The 21,538-nt window shown below is 38.4% G+C and overlaps 1 protein-coding gene across 4 annotated transcripts in view; it reads left to right on the top strand.

The window, feature by feature from the left end:
- The window catches only part of elfn2b (extracellular leucine-rich repeat and fibronectin type III domain containing 2b), a 130,773-nt gene extending 115,506 nt beyond the window's left edge, over positions 1–15,267 (top strand). For all 4 annotated transcript variants that reach the window (XM_077212912.1, XM_077212913.1, XM_077212914.1 and 1 more), the window contains one exon: positions 4,548–15,267. In XM_077212912.1, the coding sequence (XP_077069027.1) occupies positions 4,814–7,519 (2,706 nt within the window). In that variant the 5' untranslated portion in view covers positions 4,548–4,813 and the 3' untranslated portion in view covers positions 7,520–15,267. The remainder of the gene's footprint in view (positions 1–4,547) is intronic.
- The last annotated feature ends 6,271 nt before the right edge of the window (positions 15,268–21,538 follow it).

Raw genomic sequence — 21,538 nt, 5'->3', positions numbered from 1 at the left:
CATACTACTGCTAAAACTGCTTCATATCACCTCACATTGTATCAAACAGGCTTGTATCAGACCACACTGCTTCACATTGCTTCAAACATCCTTTTATTAGTTTCACAACATATGTTGTACAAAAATACAGATATAGATTTTTTTTAGATTCTATTTTTAATATTATATTTTCATGAACATACAATTCAGTTCAAACTTTTAAAAAAATGGGTTACACTTTATTTTAAAGGGTTTTTATTACACTGTAATTATACATTTAAGTACTGAGTAATACTACGTAACTAAATATAGGATAAGGGTTTGGTTTAGGGTTAGTTTAATGTAATTATGCATAATGTATTGTTATTACTATATTAACCTGTAACATGTAACAATGACACTGTAAAATAAAGTGTTGTCAAAAATGTAAATATTTTTGTAAAGACTCTCTTATAATCATCACGGCTGCATAAGTTGATCAAAATACAATGAAAACGGTACTATTGTAATCTTAAAATTTAGTAATTTATTCAGCATCATTACTGCAGTATATGATCATGTGACTATCGACCAGGACGTAGCATGGCGTTCGTGGTTCGACTGGTCAAGACTGTTTTCCGAAGATGGCTCCTGCCTATGTATGCGAAGTGTACTGTCTTTATAAAGCATCTTCTTATTAAACTGTCTGTACACTTACAAAGTTCTCAATGCTTCGGTTTGCAGGTAGAAACCATAATTATGCTACCGTGTTAGTGTGGGGCTATTTTGAGCTTTGTTAGTGGTATTAATTTTTATTTTTACTTATTCGATGCCCCATACACTAGCGTTATAAGCTAATCTGTGGTTAAACTAAAGCTAACGTTAAAACTGGGTACATTCGATTATCATGAAAACGCATCCCAGAGAACGGTCGACTCGGTACCCAAGTGTTATTTAGCCCTTGTCACGGCCGGTTGAAGTGAACAAGAGAATAGGATCCATTTGCAGCATTTATTAAACATACAACTCAAACTACAGAAACGTAAATTCAGGTACAAGAAACAAAGTCAGGACAGAACAACCAGCTAACAAACATTAAGCACTCACAAAGACTACACAAGACACACAGGCTTAAATAAGCTAACATGATAACGAGAGGGTGTGGTCAATGGGAAACACCTGGAAAGACTATTAACACTCAGGGAACAATTAACCAAGAAACATAACAAACCCACAAGACTAACACATGACCACTAAACATGAACCCAAAGACAAAACACAGAACTAAATACGTGACAGCCCTAGGTTAATTTTGGCCGGAATTGTCCTTTAATGGCATATATTGTCAATTAAATCGGGAGAACAGACCACAAATGTGCAGTGTATGTTGACGTTTTTCATATTATTACAGTGGAATGAAAAGGAAAAAAAGAAAATAATCATGAGGAAAATAATGCAGTAACTGATATGAGCTTTTGCCATAGATTTTATTGTTATAATGTCACGGTAAAATACCAAGTGTTATGTTATTCTCATGTTAACTGACTTCTCATTGAGTCAAACTGACGGATAAGCTTTTTTTTCTTTTTTTTTTTGTAGGGCAACCTTATGATTTGAAATGATTTGTTTCAGTCTTTTTGAATGGAAATTCCCCAAACGGAAGTGCCACCCATAATCAATAAGGTGGATACTTTCTGTATGATTCTGAGCTACAAATGTATTACCTAGGACTGTTTGTCTGTTTGACTGTTTAAACGTTTACATGACATTTTTTTAATGTTTTTAAAAGTTTTACATGACCAAAAACTAACTCTTGAAAGTGCATGTAAATATTCTTGTACAGTTACTTCATCTCACACTGTTTGAAACTACCCGTATCACCTCACATTGCTTCAGACCGCCTCACACCATGTCACTCGCCTCACGCTGCTCCAAATTCGACTCATAACACTTCTCAAAACCTCACATTGCCTCAAACTGGCTCACATCACCTCACATTGCCTGACATTTCCTCCTAAATAGAGGGAAGGGAAAGCATTGCCAGCCTGCTCCTTTGCATCAGTGTCAACACTGTCACAGTTACCTGTCAATAGAGACAACGAGACCATGGTGATGTCCTGGTCCGTATAACAGCTGGTCTCAGTGCTGTTCTTGTCAGCAGCAACGAGGACGTGGCTCAAGCAGAGTTACAGTGTCAAAGCCCTTCTCTAACCTTCAGAAGTCATCTAGAAATATTCTCCCACCAACACTACAAACCATTGTCAATTTTTTTTAATATGCTCTTGTTTTCTTTACTTCTCTCCTCCTCCTCCTCCTCCTCCTCCTCATATTTCTTATCCTACATTTCTCATTTACCAAAAAGAAGATATTTGCACCTGATCCTTGGTATCAACACAGCTGAAACATATAGTGTGACTGCTAGTTTGTCTCCAGTCAAGTCTGCAATGTATGCTTGCTTTATGTATGCTCTGGGGATTTCAGATTTAGCCCTCACCACCACACAAAGCGAAACCACGGCAAAGTGTGTGTTGTTTTGCGCCTACACAGTGCATATATTATCAAAGGCTCTTGTGTGTTAGTATATCTCACAGTATCACATGAAACCATGGCACATACCACACACCAATCTGAAATGAGACTTTTTACACTTCCATGTAGCCAACCTCCCACTCAGGCCCTGTTTGGATTACTTAAAGAATAGGCTGGCAGATGGAAAGACTAAGGGTAAAAAATAAACTTACTTAAACGCTGTCAATATAAAATGTACTTACCTGTGCTTAAATTTAGTGTACACAAACGTCATTTAGATATCATCATAACTAATAGGTAATTGTTTTGGAGAGACATTAATCAGTAATTGGCACTTCTAACGAGAGCACTTTCCAAGTTTAGATCATGTGGCAATCTGTCTGTTGCTCTGACGACTGTACAAAATTAATGAAAGCAGGAGAGCAAACACTTTTTTTGTGCAATCAATCAATATCTCATGGTGTAAAGGTATTGTGTCGCAAAATAAGCAAGGAATTTCTATCCAATGGGGTTGTATTATAATTCTTCATGTGTTTTAGCCTCTCTTTCACAGACTGCGCTCTCATTGTGATGCACCTCCTTGCCTTAGCCCCAGCCCTAATTAAAGCTTCCTCTGGGCCTCACTATGTGGAGCACCAAACCAGATCACATCTCTGGTGGGCTGAGGAAGAAATAGAGGGTGAGAAAGAGAGGTATTCCAGTGAGAAAAGGTGGAGGGGTATCGAGATATAGAGACATGATCAGACTGCAAATGCTGCCTGGGAGCCTTTGATAGGACTTTTTTTGATGGCAGGTTTCATTAAAATTGTCATAAATATTTTGCAGTGTGGGAAATGATAATGATCTAAAAACGGTAGCAGATGATCTCTAATTACTCTCAGGGAACGTTTAATTCTAGATATTTTCATTCAAAATAAGCTTTTGTATTATTAATTGAGAGACTCAAAAGAAATACAACAGAATGATGGGAAATAGTGCGCAAAGACAAAGAGGAAATACTGAGAGAGCAAGAAGTCGGAGAAAAATTAGGGAATTCTATCTGTGTCAAAGACTGGTTTAACAACCTTGGTCTTAAACAGTGGTCACCACGGTGGTGATAGCATGGTTACAGGGCTGCTGCAAACTTTTTTACAACCTAGATTTCACTGTAGATTGTTGTTTTGTCAGATTGTTGTTTTGTTATAAATCCCGGGATTAAATCACATATTCTTGTATCTGTCCCTTGAGTGTTTACTGATGGTGCTCAAGGCTAGAACATAAGAACAAAAGCTAATACTCATCTGGATTGAGTAGCAGATTTGAGTCTGTGCAGCTATAAATGTGTTCCATTTCCCATTGCGTTCAGAGGAGGATGGCGCCTCGCACAATGCAAAAGCCTTTTAATCCCCCATTTCTATAGATATTTTCCTCTCTGGCATACAGTGGCCCTGGAATGCTGTTCAGAAACCTTGTATGGCTTGTTGATTAATGATGTTTTTCATATCAAAATCCCCCCTCGCTGTCTATATGGAGGCCTGAAAGACAGGTGGCAGAGTGAGATAAATGATCCCTATTCTGGAAAGCCAGTATATGGCTCATTCGCCACCATTTTAATGATTAAGACAATGAAATCCAAGGGTAGGGCACTATTTGTTCTTATGGCTAATGAATGATTTGTTTGGAAATAGTCCAAATTGCAGTGGGTTTTCCTTGTTTAATTTAGCCCCCCCCCCCTTTTTATTTTATACAGGAGTTTACAGCAACATATACACAAATTCATGCACTTATGCCAGCTTGTACCAGCTCTTGTGCCATCTCATCATTGGCAGCAATAAAAATATGGACCAATTAAATGTTTGATTTAAGACATACATAGATTTGGCTTCCATTATTATGTAGAATCCATTAGGGGATGTTATTGTGTCGTGTTTTATGACTCATATGTTTGTAGTGGCTACATATTCAGTTTTATAGTGATTAATAACCAAATGTATTCTTTTAAAATTTGAGTTATATTTTATAAATTGCTTATTTTCCTGTTAAATTAAGCTCATATGTATTGTCTTTATTTCATTTGACAGATTCATCAGAGAAGACTCCAGCAGCTGTCCTTCAAATCAAGATCAGTTTTGAAAATGTATCAGGCACTAACTCAGCTATACTGGATATGAGCAAATATGGGGACTTTGTTAGAAACCATGACAAACCAACAGCTTTGACAGCCCAAAAGGAGATCCTTTTTTTGCATATGTGAAAGATATTTTCTGTACTCTCAATAACAAACTTATAGAAGAATTCAACCTTGTTTCCCTTTATTTTAAAACATCCCTTCCTCTCCACTCCAATCATGAAGAGTTTGTTGACTGCCTTCTCTCCTTCCTGCACCACTCTCCTCTTCCTTCCCTTTTTCCTTCTCGTATGCCCACCAGCATTGGTCAGAGGTGACTGCTGGCTAATCGAGGGGGATAAAGGTTATGTGTGGTTGGCCATCTGCAGCCAGAACCAGCCACCATACGAGACAATCCCACAGCACATCAACAATACAGTACATGACTTGCGGCTTAATGAGAACAAAATCAAAGCTATTTTTTTCACTTCCTTGAGTCGCTTTACCAACCTGACCGACCTCAACCTCACCAAGAATGAGATATCGTACATCGAAGATGGTGCTTTTGCAAGCCAAGCAAATTTACAGGTCCTGCAACTTGGATATAACAAGTTAACCAACCTGACAGAAGGCATGTTACGAGGTTTGGGACGTATGCAATGTCTTTTCTTGCAGCATAATCTCATAGAAGTCATTGCCACTAATGCATTCTGGGAGTGCCCCAGCCTCAGCAACCTGGATCTGTCATCGAACAAGCTTGCCCGGCTGGACCCATCCACTTTCACTGTGTTGGGCAGGCTCATGGGATGTGAGCTTGCAGGAAACCCTTTCCACTGCGGATGTGAGCTCTACAGTTTCCTCAGCTGGTTAGAGGCCTTCAACAATGTCACACACACCTATGATCGACTTCAGTGCGAGACCCCACGGGAGTTGTTTGGCTATCCGTTGCTGAGTCCTGTTGCTGGGCATGGACGGAGTGCTCGCAACATCCTTTCCTCTGTATGCCGGGATGGGGTGCTGATTCCTGGGATGACATCTCTGCCACCTGATCCTGATTCTTCAGGCGTGGGACCTGAAATGTTTGAGCACATTGGACCATACCATCAGCCCACAACTTCCTCCTCATCTGACAATGCATTTAGTCCCAGCATCAAACTGCAACATGTCTCTCTTTCCTCTGCATCCATTCTGATCCAGATTCCAAAGCCATACAGCAAAATGTACATCCTGGTGCAGTACAATCAGAGCTTTGTGTCAGATGTGATGAACTTGAAGAAAAAAAAGGAAATGATCACCCTTAACAAGCTCAAAGCAAACACCAACTATACCTTCTGTGTGGCCTCTATACGCAACTCTCAGCGCTACAACCACACTTGTTTATACTTTTCTACCCGAGCGCCAAATCCAGATGACTTGATGCCTCCACCCTCCACAACCACCCACTACATCATGACCATTGTGGGCTGTCTCTTTGGAATGCTCATTGTCCTTGGGTTTGTCTATTACTGCTTACGAAGACGTCGCAGAAATGAAGAGAAAGAAAAATCCATCTGTGTGAAGAAAACCATTCTGGAAATGCGATATGGACCAGAGGTGGCAGCAGCAGTTGCAAATGACCCCACAGCTGTCCAGAAACTGCACGAGCAGAGCCACCATCAGCATCACCATGGAAAATTACCCATGTCCTCCTCATCCAGCTCTGCCATGCTTGGCCATGGGTCTGCCAACACTAGTTCCTCACGTCTGTCCTCCATCCCTCAAGTAGAGAAGATGGCAACTGCTTTCTCTGAGGCCATGGCCTGTAAGGGCAACTATATGGATATTAGGACCTCTGTTGGAGGAGATGAAAGGGGGAGAGATGGAGCTGTGATGCATGGTGTTCGGGAGGAAGACCTCAGGGGGGATGATGGAAGTGACTTGGGTGATGATTCAGATGATGATGGCCGAGGATCAGCGTCCGAGATTTCAACCATTGCAATGGAAGTTGACAAGGTCAACCAGATAATTAACAACTGTATTGATGCCCTCAAGCTGGACTCTATTGCAGCTTCTTCTGTTTCCACCACAGCAAGTGGTCCCACCTCACCCCCACCTACCTCTACCTCCTCCCTGACCAGAGGACTGATTCCCATCTCTTCTAGTATCAGTGATACATGCCAAGTCCTGCCTTCTCCAAAAATCCCTCCCCCACCTCCTCTTCCCTTCTCTGCTCCTCTGTCTGAGAGGCCTGGGATCACAGGTGGTGGCTTTGTGTCCCCACCATATCGTCCACCACCCCCAGCTACTGCAGTGAGGCCTATTCAAAGACAGATGAGCGCAGATGCTGCTGTCATTGTCTCCTCTTCCAAGAGGCACTGCCGCCCTTCCAGTGGGAAAGGGGGTCGCGTTTACAGCCTAGATGTTCCGGAACCCCACAGCCCAGATCCCTGCCATTATTCAGACAAGAGCAGCCCTTTGGGGTGTGGTGAGCCCCTGGAGAGACTCCCTTTAGTAGGTAGTGGTGGAGGAGGTGGCTGTAGCATTGACGGTGGTACTGTAGATGGGATGGGCCTTCAGCAACACCTGGAGGTGCACCCAGACTACCACTGTGCAGAGCATCGTCATTCAGTCCCTGCCCTATACTATGAGGGCTCTCATGACTCCCCGGCCCAAAGGGTCTCTTTTCTCAAGCCTCTGTCACGCACCAAGAGAGACGCTGCTTCCTACTCTCAGCTCTCTCCACGTCACCACAATTACTCTGGCTACTCCTCAAGTCCAGAGTACTCCACCGAGAACACCTTGCGCATCTGGGAGCGCTTCCGTCCCCACAGAAAGGGTCCACGTGAGGAGTCATGTTACGTAACAGCTGGAAACGCCTTGCGCAAAAAGGTCCAGTTTGCCAAGGGGGAGGACTTGCATGACATCCTTGACTACTGGAAGGGTGTGTCAGCACAGCAAAAGCTGTAATCTATGTGTGGATTGTGTGGATACACAGAGCAGGTCTCTTTTACTGCCTGATAAACCAGAAGCAACTCTAGTGAGCAAGTTGGGTTATGGTTGCAGTTTGCAAAACAGAGTCAAGTTTGTCAGGATTTGAGAACAAGTTGTTTAAATGTTTTTGTACAGTGAGCCAGAAAGAGTAAAAAGAGCATGAGAATACACTACATACATAAGATAACATTCAGAGATATCATTTGAGCATTGTTGTTCTCCGTGAAAAAGGTGCAGTGGGCGCTATCATTTGTCAATAAATCTGTGTATTCATCGTTCATATCAATAGTGTAACCTTAACTAGAGTCCTTATTAAGCCTGAGAGAGAATCTCTGTTTGTACTCCCAAATCATCAAATCATTCGTCATCGCATTCATTTGTTAGGTGGGAATGTGGGTTTTAGGAGGATAAAATTATGTGCTGATTTTCTACAAACCTGTCAAAAGCAGTTTCCCTCTGTGCACAGGACAACCACATTTACATTTCAATAGCACTCCATATGTGAAAAATAAAGGAATAGAGGAAAGGAAAAGATAAAAATGAAACAGAAGAATCTCCCAGGGGAACCTTGGAATAGTCAGCCGTGTATGACAGCTGATGAGCTGTACTGCTGTGCTGAGCAGGATGGCATAAATAGTGCAAGAGGTGCTAGAGAAAATAGATTTACCAGGGTTTGTGGAAAATGCATAGATCTGTGTTGGAGATTAAAGAGACATAGTTATGTACTTCTCTCATCTCTGATGCATTATTAATAGCATTTCCTTATCAGAGGTTACCTTGTCTCTTGTATCAAAGCAAGAGCATAAAGTGTCTGTTGGCAGCATAGGTTTATGTATTCTGTTCTTCTGCCCTGAGGTCAATTTGTTTAGTCCATTAATTGGCTTTTGGAAGCCTGTTGCTGACAGCTGAGTCCTTCAACAGGCAAAGTGACCTATACCTGGTATGGCACTTTTAAACTGACACTTTATATGGCATGTTTCTCCAGGCTCTTTTTTGTTTATTTATTAATTTGTTTAATGGGGGAAATTATTATCCATTATGCTGACTTTGAAAGGAAGACTGAAAAAAGGAGAAGGATTTAATTAAATTTTAAAAAATCTTTTAAATTAATAGATGTTTTATGTTCTTGTTATCATTTATTGTCTTTGGGTTTCAACATTGATAATAAAACTCCTCTCCCAAAAGCACTTAATCTCAAATATAGATCTCATAGAATAATACATTATTAATGGTTTTTATTGAAAAAATGAAAAATAATATTAACTTCAACACCTCTGTCAGCGATTATTTTATTAATTCCCATTTGGATTACACGAACTAATTAGCAATTAACCAAGGCTATATCCTTAAGTGTGCGAGGGTAAGCAGCCAAGACCTCCAATTTGATTAAAAGATAATTTCTCTCTCTCTCTCTCTCTCTCTCTCTCTCTCTCTCTCTCTCTCTCTCTCTCTCTCTCTCTCTCTCTCTCTCTCTCTCTCTCTCTCTCTCTCTCTCTCTCTCTCTCTCTCTCTCTCTCTCAGAAACCACAGTCAGCCTACAGTTTCAGGGACCAATAAACCAAAAAAAATTGATTAGTGGCACTGTGGTAAAATATACATGCGTTTACTATGAAATGGCAGGTGAGACATCTAACAGGCAATTGAAATAAAATTAATGGTGTTTAATCAATGAAGCATGACTATAACCGTCCCAATGCATGGCTTAAAGGGTTAGTTCACCCAAATTCTGTCATCATTTACTCACCCTTGTGTCATTCCAAAACTATATGACTTTCTGTCTTCTGCAGAGCACAGGATGTAACAAAATCAGCAATTCTTATTCATTATAATGGAAAAGCGCAGAAGAAACTTAACAATTCAGAAAGAATGAATGTCACATGGGTTTGTGACAACATGAGCGTGAGAAATTTTTTCCAAAGGAAAACTATTCCTCTAACTCTGACCTGAGATCTTAGCACTTTGTAACAGGCACTTAATTTGACATCACTATTGATGAAACCCATTTGTGGAGATATCTATTTTGGAAATAATGAGATAAATTAGATTTAAATGGAATGTAAACAGCTCAAATGGGTGAGTGTTAGCATTAGCAAACCTCTTCATTCAACCCTCTTTATTCTGCATCAGGTGTTGTTGTGCCTTCAGTAAAAGGGTCCATTGTTTGTTAGTATCACAAAAGTGTAATTTTTGTTTGTTTGGTTCATATTCTTTACATTATATATTATCCCTTATTTAAAGGGATTTCATTGTAAATACATGTTCATAATATACCATCTTTCTTTCCATATCTCTTGATTAAGGTTTTTCATTGTAAATATGTGATAGATACCTGCCAACATTGGACATACACTCAGGCACAATTTCTCTTTGGTTCTCTCTTTTCCGAGGGCTTTAAAAAAAATCCAGACCAAGGTATATGACAAAAGTTGTTTATAGGATGCTTTATGGTTTACAGAAATAGGAACAGCAGCAGCTATAACATATGTGGATTATTAGGGCTCTGTGTGTACTTAAGGAAGACATTGCACACAGCTCATTTAGAGAGAATGGACCCTAACTGGACAAATCATTCTTGGGCAACTGAAATGGACTCTCAAAGGACTGGTACCGGAGGCTTACTGTGACATTTTCCTTACTTTATGAACATGATTTTAAAACCTCTTGGACTGGTCTTAAGGAACTAACCATCAACACTCAATCAAAAATGACTGTTCATTTTTTATAACAGTAAAATCTGATGCCCAGCTTTATGTTTTAGACATGTTTTTTAATTGTGCCTCCCCTTATTGACAAAAAAAAATAGAAAGAAAATAAGACTTGCACTCCTGTACAAATGCTTTCAACCATTTTTGCTATGAAATCAAGGTTGAATAACAAAAGAGGGAGTAATAATACAATTGGCATGGCATCTGTAAGATTTGTTATTTATTAATTGTTTAAGAAAATGTGTAAATACTGTTTTGTTTTTTTCTTATTTTTTGTTTGGGGAGTAAGACTTGAAGATTCTTCATGCTGTTATCTTGCTCAAGGTCATTCTCCTTCAACATTCCCTGTTGAAGAATGAATGTTTTCCCATTCATTCTGGACAAACAAGCACATCAATCATTTCAAGTTAATGTATTTTTAAATCAGACCTTTATTCACACACTATGATTATAATACATTCTTTCTTTCTTTGATTTAATTGGCCTTTAAATCTTTGCTTGACATATCACAGCTAATTACCCAGTTCTGCCAAATTTGTGTTTGTTTACTATCCTTCTACAGAGCTAATAGGCTCAGATTCTTCCTACAGCCACTTTCTTCATACACCGAATTAATCAGTGGATGGTTGGAGTCAGAGTTTCATCTCTCAGGATACTGATGTTTTTTGAAGGATTGAATAATGCATGTATCTGTCTCTTCTTCTGGATCCTTTGCTAAAGTGTCATTATATTTCTAATCTGCGCTAGTATTGATAGTGTTATCAATTCGTCATTCAGAAGTTTCCGGAAGAACATGTGTCATGTTGACTATTGATACCAGCCCTTTTTGTTGTCTTCATGAATGAAATGGTGATATACTAATGGGCTGTACGTACGCAGTTGTTTGTATTCCACTCACTGTAACCATTCAGTATCACAAGACGTGGGATATATGATGCTGTTGCATAATTTATGATGTTTGGTGTCAAAGTGTCATACTTAAATTGCCTTTTTTTACACTAATAGTTATTTCTGAAGGCCCTTTCACTATAGTTGTGTTAAAGAAGTTGATTGTACTAAGGGCAGAAAATACTTAAACATTAATCACTGTCAGCTTTCAGCAATATTACACAGAGTGCAAAGTGGATTACTCTTCCACAGCAGTTTTTACTTTTTCTAAGCTCTTTAGCCTCCTTTTAGTTGTAGACACTGTGGAAGGAGATTGGCTTGAAGTGAGCAACAAAGATATGGATTAATGCTTTGAAACAAGATTTTCATTCCAGCCTCCCTCCTTTTTTACGGCCTTGGAATGGCAAGAAAGTGACGGGCGAGAAATTTTTGTAGGTAATTAACTAGCTCTGTAATACCATAAATCCAATAAAGACAATAAGGTAACTTTGAATTACTTATTTGTATTGCAGTTCTTAATTTGTAACGAACATAATTAAAAGCAATTACTTATTTTTACAAGAACAGAATCCATATTTAATTGACTTAATAATTACTAAAGACCAAATATTGTTCAACAAGCTTATCATTGCCCCTCATGCCACTAAATCTAGTCCAAACGACGACATACACGTATTCTGTGTCTTTGAAGGTCCTCCTCGTTGACTTTGTCTGTCTTGTTCATGCTCAAAAGAAGCACAGAGAAAATCACTCCGAGGTCTCTGGGGTCAGGATAATTGTACCTCCTTTTCTCCCTCTTTATGCAGAAGAGAACCACACTGCCTCGTTTTCCCTCTAATATATTCCGCTTGTTCTTGTCTCTCATATGTTCTCTGAATTCCGATGGTTTGACTGCAAGGAGCAAAACATGGCAGGATTGTGAGAAACAGGCTGCAGGATGGATACATTTGATTGTTTAGAACTAGAAGAGACACTAAAGGGCCAGTTGCTGTGCTTCTCCGAAACGCAACCCATGAGTTTTAATAACCCAATTAAAGACATATTTTATATTAGACTGTGATGGAGAAACATAAGAATGCATTGATTTGAAGAAGATTCTAAGAAACAAGTGCAGGAGAGAGGGGTTAACTCTGAATCAGCTCATCAAAGTGAGTCGAAGAATGTCGTTATGATTATGGAACACACATTTAACACTCAGGATCAGGAGGAGACCGTAAATCAGGGAAGGAGATGATGCAGCAAGTGTGTAGGAGTACTTTGAGAGGAGAGAGAGGAACAGAGAGTATACCCAAGCTGCGTCAACCTGATAATGGCTGAAGCTTTGAATGAATAAATGACACACACAATCTGTAATGTTGTGAAAGAAGACAGGCTAATGCATGCGCAATGAAACAACCCTAGACGATTAGATCATCTGAATTGCTTATGAGATCATGACTGAATCGGATCCAAATGTTTGTGTTTGGTTCATTAGTTCAGTACAAAGGGATGGTTCAATCCCAAAATGAAAATACTCACCCTCATGCTGTTTATTTATTTTTTATTTATTTTTTTATTTTCGTTTCACAGAAAAAAGTAAGTTGCCTTTAATATGTTTTGAACACATTGTTTTCAATTCTAGACAGAATTGTAAGTTTTAGAAGTTTTAGAGTTTTAGACTCAGATTAACAGCACTGTCGCTCAGTAATCGTGGGAAACATTTAATAGATAAGTGGTCATGTCAAAGGAGCTATAGGATTTTCCCAGCTGTTGGTATGAGGGGATCACACCAGTTAATCCTGGGTACTGTTTCATCCCCCTCCATCACTCACTTCTCAATTAACTTCAGACTCCATCAGCCTGATTTCCCTGTAATCTTCCATTCATTCCCTCTGTAGTCTTCGTTTTTCCGTCTACAGGCCAACATTTAAAGATATCACTGGAGCATCACTCCCATATTCAGACAGCAGTTTAAAATGCAATTGCAAATGCAAAAGTTTAATGAAACCACATCTTTAAAGGTATACTAAGACTTTGTTTGTTTTTCCAGATGACGCAACAGTAGTGTTGGACTATGTTTTATTATTCAAAAATGACATATCTTTTTTTAAATACAGGGGTGAAGCCCAAAATGTTTCACCATAGTGTGAGCACTAATGAAGATAATTTCCTTATTTTGTGGAAACATATGCAGATCTTAATTTGTTATTGTGTATAAATCATTGCTGAGGTTTCACTGAATGTGACTTTTACAGCCTGGTTTGGCACATTGTAAAGTGGGTAGAATTCACACAGAAGGAGTTTGTGGGGGTGGTGTTCGGGTCTACTGTCATTCATTTGATTATTTTTCAATTAAAACACTCCAATAATGTGTTTTGCTGAATCTGAGGGTAAAATGTACAAAAGGTTGACTAGGGCCTTTTGTGTTTCATTTTGTTTTGTTTTAATCCTCCAGTATAATAATCCTCTCACATGATGTTGGCATGCGGTTGGCGGGTCTGTCTTCTGAGCGGAAGAGCATCTTTGAGCCTTCACCTGTCACAAAATGCGGCTCAGGAACCTTTATGACAATTGTTAGCTTGCATCTTCATTTCTTCTAAATTGCTTTATTAGCCCTTCTTTCACGAAATGATTTCCTGTTCTTAAAAAAAAAGCAGGAGGGTAAATAGTAGAAAAATAGCTATATTTGTGAATTTCAAACTTTGTAAAAAATATCAAAGATGTTTTTGTTTTGTTTTTCACTGAATTTCTAGTTGTAATTGTTATAATTATGTTTCCGGATGGGAGGTTGCGAGTGATTTTGGGGTAACATGCTGTATAGCTTTGGACTGGGTTAATGCGTTGATCCCTGTTTTCCAGATCTGATTAAATCTGAGACCATAGAAAGTGTCAGGAAAAGAAACAAAGTGTTATGTTTGCATGATTTTCTGTATTTTTCAAGGAAATGAATTATATTGTTGTGTACATTGAGTGGATATATTCAAACAAAGCAAACATTAGGCATTGAAATACTGTCAGACCTTTTTGAGGGATGATACTGAGGTTTATTAACACCTCAAGGATGCTGAACTACTTCCATTGCTGTCACTGGAATTCTTATTACAGTTTTGAACCAAGAAAAAAATTGCCGGAAACAATGCCATGGGAAAGCTTTGTATTCTGCTTTACAATTGCCAACAAATAAAATGGATATATTGGTCAGTCTTGTTTAGTGCCAAAATAAGACCTTTATCCCTTATGGTTATTTCTCTGGAATGAAAAAGAAAAGTGAGATCCTAGCTGTGTCAATTCATGCTCTGCAGAACTCAATGCAGACTCCAGATCAATAAGAGAATACGGCACATCCACTACATTAACCTTGCAGGTGTCCCGCAGTCTATAGCCCCTTGCCTCTGCTGGAGAAAAACATTCTCCTGTGCACGGCTGCTCATTGAATCAATGAATGTTTCTATGTTTCTGAGAAGCCAATGAAATAGTCTATGGGCAGTGAAACTGAGGTACTTAGAGAGATGGTCCGTTTGGGAGGCTGTTGACTCTGGAGGCTATGGAGGATGTCGTTCTCTATTTTAACCGACTGAATGAAGAGGCCTGAATTGATTATTTAAGGCTGAGAGGCCACAACGGCCAAACCACAACACCAAGCTCATTATCTTCTGTAATCAATGGCTCTTCTGTTCATTCTATACATACACAATATACAGTCACACAGCATTTTATTGAGTGTAAGTTTCTGGTCTGAACCAAAAGGATTTATTTTATAATTTTTTTGCAAGTGGAAACCAAAGCTTTTCCATGGCGACACACAAAAGAGCTCCAACTGTGAGCTATATAATTTTGATATTGGACATCATAAGTAGCTTAGTTTTTCAATCGCAGCATTTGACAGAATTGTAAATGAATTTCAGCGATTTTAAAGAGCCTCATTAACAATGTTCCCTTCAGATCGGTTGTATATTTCTTTGCCTCTCTTTCCATCTACGGATTGGATCTCAAAAAGGACACCATTTCTTTCATGTGATGGAGAAAAAAGCCTCTGAAATAATTTACTTACATTTATTTAGCTGGTAATTATATCCTACATCTTCTCCACCACAAATTCTGTACAAAAGATCTATTTATATATTTGCAATAAATTTGTAATTAAAAAAAAAAGCAGCATATGTGTCATTTTTTATTCACACGAAAGACTGTGGAAGCTTGCCAAACATCATTGAAATGCATTGGTAAGTCTTGTCTCTTGTCATTTGTGTTTGGCCAGAACTATGAGTGTTGTCAAAGAAAGCTGCTAAGTGACTCTTTTGATCAGTTTCAAATCTGTCCTTGATTTACAGATATATTAAAAAAGCGAGAACTGCCTAATTCAAACAGAGCATCTCACACCTTTGCCAAAGCTGAACAGGAGAGACTATCTGACAAACATGTACAACATCTCGGTTAGTTTTTTATGTGATGTTCTAAAGGCAGCCTAATCTAAATTCAGTGAAACCGCAAATAAAATTGGTAGCACTTTCAAATAATGGAGGACTGATCTTCATCATGCAGATGGCACTAAAGAAATGATTGGAAAATATGTGAACTTTGTGGTCATGGTTTGGACATACCCCAGGTTATAATGCTCTTCTCTATCATTTTATCATTATTTGATGAATATCTCCTTTTGTGATCAACAAAATGGTGGTGATGGCGCAATGGATAAGACACATGCCGTTGGTGTGAGAGACCTGGGTTCGAATCCACTGTGAGACACCAATGTGTCCCTGAGCAAGACACTTAACCCCTAGTTGCTCCAGAGGCGTGCGACCTCTGACATGTATAGCAATTGTAAGTCGCTTTGGATAAAAGCGTCAGCTAAATGAATAAATGTAAATGTAAATCAACACACAAACGCTTCACTCATATACTGTAGCTTGTACCTTGTAAACGTGGCTGTTTCCCAGAGGACCGTTGAAAGCCTTTGCACCCTAAATTACACAAAATTAAGGAAAGCTCTTGCCATTTTCTCTCAGATGGTTTGTGAATTTGTGAGTTCAAACTGTTATGAAATTCCAAAAACATAAACGATTCCCTTGAGACTCGTGCTAACTGAACATAGACCTGTAAGTTAGTCCAGTGCTATCAACTGTAAATTGAAAGTGAAAGTTGAGATATCTCTCTGCACATTCCTTCACCACAGGAACGTCTCTTAATCCTCTCCACTCCACAAAGTAAGCACTACTAACAGTCAGTTTCACTCTCCTGATCTCCTAATATTTGGCCTGAAGAAGAAGCAGAGAAGGGAGCAGGAGATCAAAACAAAAAAAACACTACAACCCCATCGTGGTGTTACATCTGCAGAGACAGATTGGGTGACTGATTTGCTGAGCTAATAGAATGCACATGATGAATCTTATTAATGGATTTTCTTATTTTTCTTAACAATGTATTTTATTTAATTTCCCCCTCTGTCCTCTCATCGTTTATTCTTTTAATTTCATCTTTCGTTTCCTTGCAGTATTGTTTTGCAGTATTACATTTTCTTGAGGTTTTTGATCAAATAAGCCTGCACAAATGACTCCATCCATTTTCCTATAGGTTTATAGAAGAAAATGCAAGTTATTTGTGTTCAAGTCAGAAAATTGCACCTAATTTAACAACCAGAAAGAAGCAATTAGCAGAAAAGAGCTCCAGTCAGAGTCAATGCATCCCCTTCTGTTCTCTGTGCTGAGAAACTGCACTCTTTTCCCTTCAAACGTACATTAAGTCATCAACAAACAAAGCCCACTAAATTATGAAGCAATTAAAAATTTTGTGTGGGAGTGCATGATTGATGAGGGGGTGATACACCAGGGTGGATATGAATGTCCTGACCAGGATAAATCATTCAGGCCTGTAGGAGAGATTCAGTCAGTTTCAGTCATGCTGCTAATAAAGACTCGAGATGTGAACAATCCCTCCTCAAAGCTGCTAAAAGAAAGACAAAGAAAGTGGAAAAGTCTTCAAAAAGAGGTGAATTTTGAAACTATGAAGGGCACAAAGGGCCAAAGGCCCCTCTTGATTAAAAGGCAGTTTTGATTTGTGGTCAGTCGAAAATGTGATGATGTTGTAGAAGTATGTACCCAATGAGAATTTCACCACTTATACACTTATATTTGACAATATTTTTTTTTAAACTGAAAAGACCTACTGTAGTCAAAAGGCCACTCACAGCACTGTTACCCTGTTGAAAGATGATGCAGAATGCTTCAGTGCAATAAGCCGTTTTATATAATTGGCCAGAAATGGATTATTTGTAATGGATGTGCAGAGTGGGTTCATATTAACTGCTACAATCACAGTGGAGATTCATTTGTGAAAAGTAGAAATGGATTATGAAATGCTACAAAATTGTAAAATAAACAGAAAATTGGTGAACCGTTTAGTGAAGTGGTTATTTTGAATAAGTGCATAAAAATATCTTGTTATTTCAGTATTTTTCTCTACAGTGACATTATTACCTCTAATCTACCAGATAATGTACTGTTATTCAGCAAGGATGCATTAAACTGATCCAAAGTGACAGTAAATACTTTCACCGTGTTACAAATTTCTGTTACCAATCAAGTTCTTTTTCATAAAACAATCCATGCAAAAATGTATCAAGGTTTCCATTAAAATATTAAGCAACTGTTTTAAACATTGATAGTAAATGTTTCTTGAGCACCAAATCAGCATATAAGAAAGATGTATGAAGAATCATGTGACACTGAAGATTGGAGTAATGACATTAAAAAAAAAGAAAGAAAATGACTTAAAACTGTTTTTAAATGGTATGATTAATTAAAACTCAACCAGCGCAGGAAATCATGCTATGTCAAGGTCATGGGTTCAGTTTCCAAAGAATGCACTGATCAAAATGCAGCGTAAATTTCTTGGATAAAAGAATCTGCCACGTGTGTAAGAGTCAAATCCATCAGTGCAAAGTAAGATAGTCAGATAATAAGTGACTGAACAGTAATCAGTCATGCAAGATGCTTTGAATCACAGGTGTTGTACAATGGCAGAACATGAACATAGTCAGAGCAGAGTTCATTCATGGTTGACTAGTTCAAGCATTAACTTTTGAAACAGATGGAGGAAATCCCTGGAGGACGGTGAGGTAAGGTGAGGTGGAGAATGTTCTCCTCAGCTGAGAATGACCCTGTAATACTTTATCAGGCCCCTCAATATTTCATACAGCAAGTGAAAAAAAAAGGGATTTTGGGAAAGACGTGTTCAGTATTTATGAACGTTTTTCATTATTTTCCTTAATTTTTGTTGCATTTACGAAGACAATATATATATATATATATATATATATATATATAAAATATAAAATATATATATACAGTATATTTCCTGCATTGTCTTTCTCTGAACCGTGAATATTCAGCTAGTGTCATTTGTTATAAAGAATAATAGTCATGAAAAAGTATTTAGATACATCTGCACACTTGCTATTGCATAACAAAATGTCAAACACAGTGACATTTATTTTAAGGATAAAAAGCACACTTTGTAAGTAAAACGCTATACAAAAGACATTTGTTAGGTTTAAAAAAAACAATAAATGCTGAAAATGAAAACAAAAGGTATTGTGATACTATCTGGTTGTCAAATGTTAGTGAAGCAGATTAATGTGATGAACCGGTGATTCTTCTCTGACACCTGAGGACATTTGACTTTGTAAGTACACTAAAATCACTTTGAAACCAGCTATAGCTAAAAGTCATAGCAGAATAAAAAAGTACACTTCTATTTTTTAGAGTCCAAATATTATAGGGCTACTGTACATCCAGGCACAGAGAGCGGTCAGAGCGCTGGGTCTCAAAGGCTAAGTGCTGTACTCAGCTCCACAATAACTGCTTGTGGACAGGATGAGGTCAACAGATTTGCCCATGGCAAAATACAGAGAACCGGCTGTATGAATAATGCAACGCACATCTTTAACCTTAATGTGACTACTGCCCAAAGAGATTTTTAGCAACAATTACATATTCAGCTTTTCAAATATTATTCATTCATTTATTTAAAGTTCTTGTATGATTAGTGTTTTTCACTTATAGTCCAGAGGTACAGCAGCCGTGAGGAATGATCTGCATTTGTACAGCTTGCAATGCAGTCGGTGTCTCTTTTCATTCCTGACTGGTGGAAAACGCCCCCGTGACACCATGCAATTACTCTGAGTATAGGGTGTCATTGTGCAAACGGTTTAAGAGACATGGACGAATTCAGGTTCATATTATGAAAAGATTATCGCTCATTTAGGTTTGTCTTTGGGGTTGTTCTTTCAGTCCATCTCCCTTTTCCCCTCCCATGTTCTTATACACTGTTGCTGTTTTTATCCACTTTCATCGCATCTGACAGTATTAGTCAATAATTTGCCTCATTTATATTCACTTAAAAATAATAATATATTTAATAAATGCTAAATGTATGATTAGCTATATATAGTTTTCCATATATATTAAATATTATTTAATCAAATATTAAATTATATTTATATTTTTGTCAGTTTGGCTTATTTTAAAAATACATTTTATTCCCTTTTCATATTTGGAAAATGTTGCAAGCCGGATTCAAACTTACATTTATCTTAATGTACATGGACTAAACCACTAGGCCACACGTCCACTGGGTTCCCTATCTTGTATTTGTTTGGCTAAATGTAACTGGGTTGGTTGAAAAATGAAATATTCACGTTGCACATGGCCAATGAAATCAGCTGAATAAAGCGGAATCATATCAAAAATGTTGATATGTTCGGCCTATTTCTTTGGGTCATATTATTTTTTTTTCATTATTTGGTTCAGTGCACAGACACAAACATTCAAAGTACACAACAAAAAAATTTACACTGCCTCGTGTAAAGGATGTGTGCTCAATTGTTTATATCACACGGATCTCATAAAGTGTAGTTTTCAGAAGTCTAAATTGTACATAAAAAGTCTGACAATGATATGAGCAACTCATGCGGTTGAGCAAATACATAGGCCTACGTATAATAAATTAAACAGCTGTTTTTATCTTGAATGGAGGGACTTTTTTAGCTCAGTTTGGAGGCTTTCATGCAATATTCACACTCATAGATGTCTACAGAATGAAGTAAAGCAATGAAACAGTAAGAGAAAGTAAACTTCCCTTTGGCTCTAGATGTATTTTCATGGAAAGAGTAATAAAATATTCTACTCAAGTAAAAGTACTACTACTTCAATGAAATTTTACTTAAGTACAAGTAAAATTACCGGTCTAAAAATCTACTCAAGTAAAAGTAAAAAGTAGATCATTTAAAATTTTACTCAAGTAAAAGTTACTGAGTTACTTTTTTAACAGCCTGGGGTGGGTGAACAGTGGGTGGGGTGGTGGGACTCTCCCGTGTAGGGTTGTAATGGTATGAGATTTTTACAGTATGATAACGTCTCAGAAAATATCACTGTTTACAGTATTAATCAATTATTAAATAAATGGTATTATTAAATTATGGTTATTATTATTATCATCAGTTAAAATGAACAAATGATTTTTCATAACAAACTTGAAACCATTTGTTTGTTTTGTTTATTAAAATTTCAATAGAACATGTCTAATCAATTAAATTCAGTAATTGATAATGAATTAGATTAACAACTAATTTTTAACATTAATAATTTATTTAAGAATAATATAGTCCTATGAAACGTCTCGGTTACGTATTTAACCCTAGTTCCCTGATAGGGAACGAGACGCTGCGTCAAGCTGTGGGAACGCCTCTGCGTGTGTGCGTCATGAAGCACGTATGGAATCAGTCCAATGGAGAGACGGAACGTCATAGGCGGGTGACGTCATCGACCAGGAAACTATAAAGCACCCCCAAAACACAAGCGCGACAGCTTCTGATAGGCCTGAAGGAAGCGCTAACGGGCATGCTGGGAGTATGGCAAAACGACGCAGCGTCTCGTTCCCTAACAGGGAACTAGGGTTACATACGTAACCGAGACGTTCCCTTTCAAGGGAACTCGAGCTGCGTCAAGCTGGGGGAACGCCAATACCCACGTCGCCATAGGAGCAAATGACCGTCATGTGGGAACTAGTGCACAGAAGACGAGAGCACCTGCGCCCCAGGAGTGGAACTTAAGTCCAATTCATAGAACTTAACAAATGTATGCGGTGAGGACCACCCAGCCGCATCACAAACATCACTTAGCGATACTCCTGACAACAATGCTTTAGAAGCAGCCATACTCCTAGTAGAGTGGGCTCGTACAGCCAAAGATGAAGGCTGACCAGCCGACTCATAAGCAAGTGAGATGGCCTCAACCACCCACTTGCTCATTCTCTGTTTAGACGCGGGACACCCTTTCCTGGGTGGTCCAAAGCACACAAATAACTGTTCTGATTTCCTCCACAGGGCAGCTCTGTGGACGTAAGCGTCTAACGCCCTGACCGGGCA

The sequence above is a fragment of the Siphateles boraxobius genome, unplaced genomic scaffold (assembly GCF_051911475.1).
Source record: "Siphateles boraxobius isolate OS27281-9 unplaced genomic scaffold, OSU_SipBor_1 66, whole genome shotgun sequence".
Taxonomy (NCBI): Eukaryota; Metazoa; Chordata; class Actinopteri; order Cypriniformes; family Leuciscidae; genus Siphateles; species Siphateles boraxobius.
This window is presented reverse-complemented; position numbering and strand designations above follow the sequence as displayed.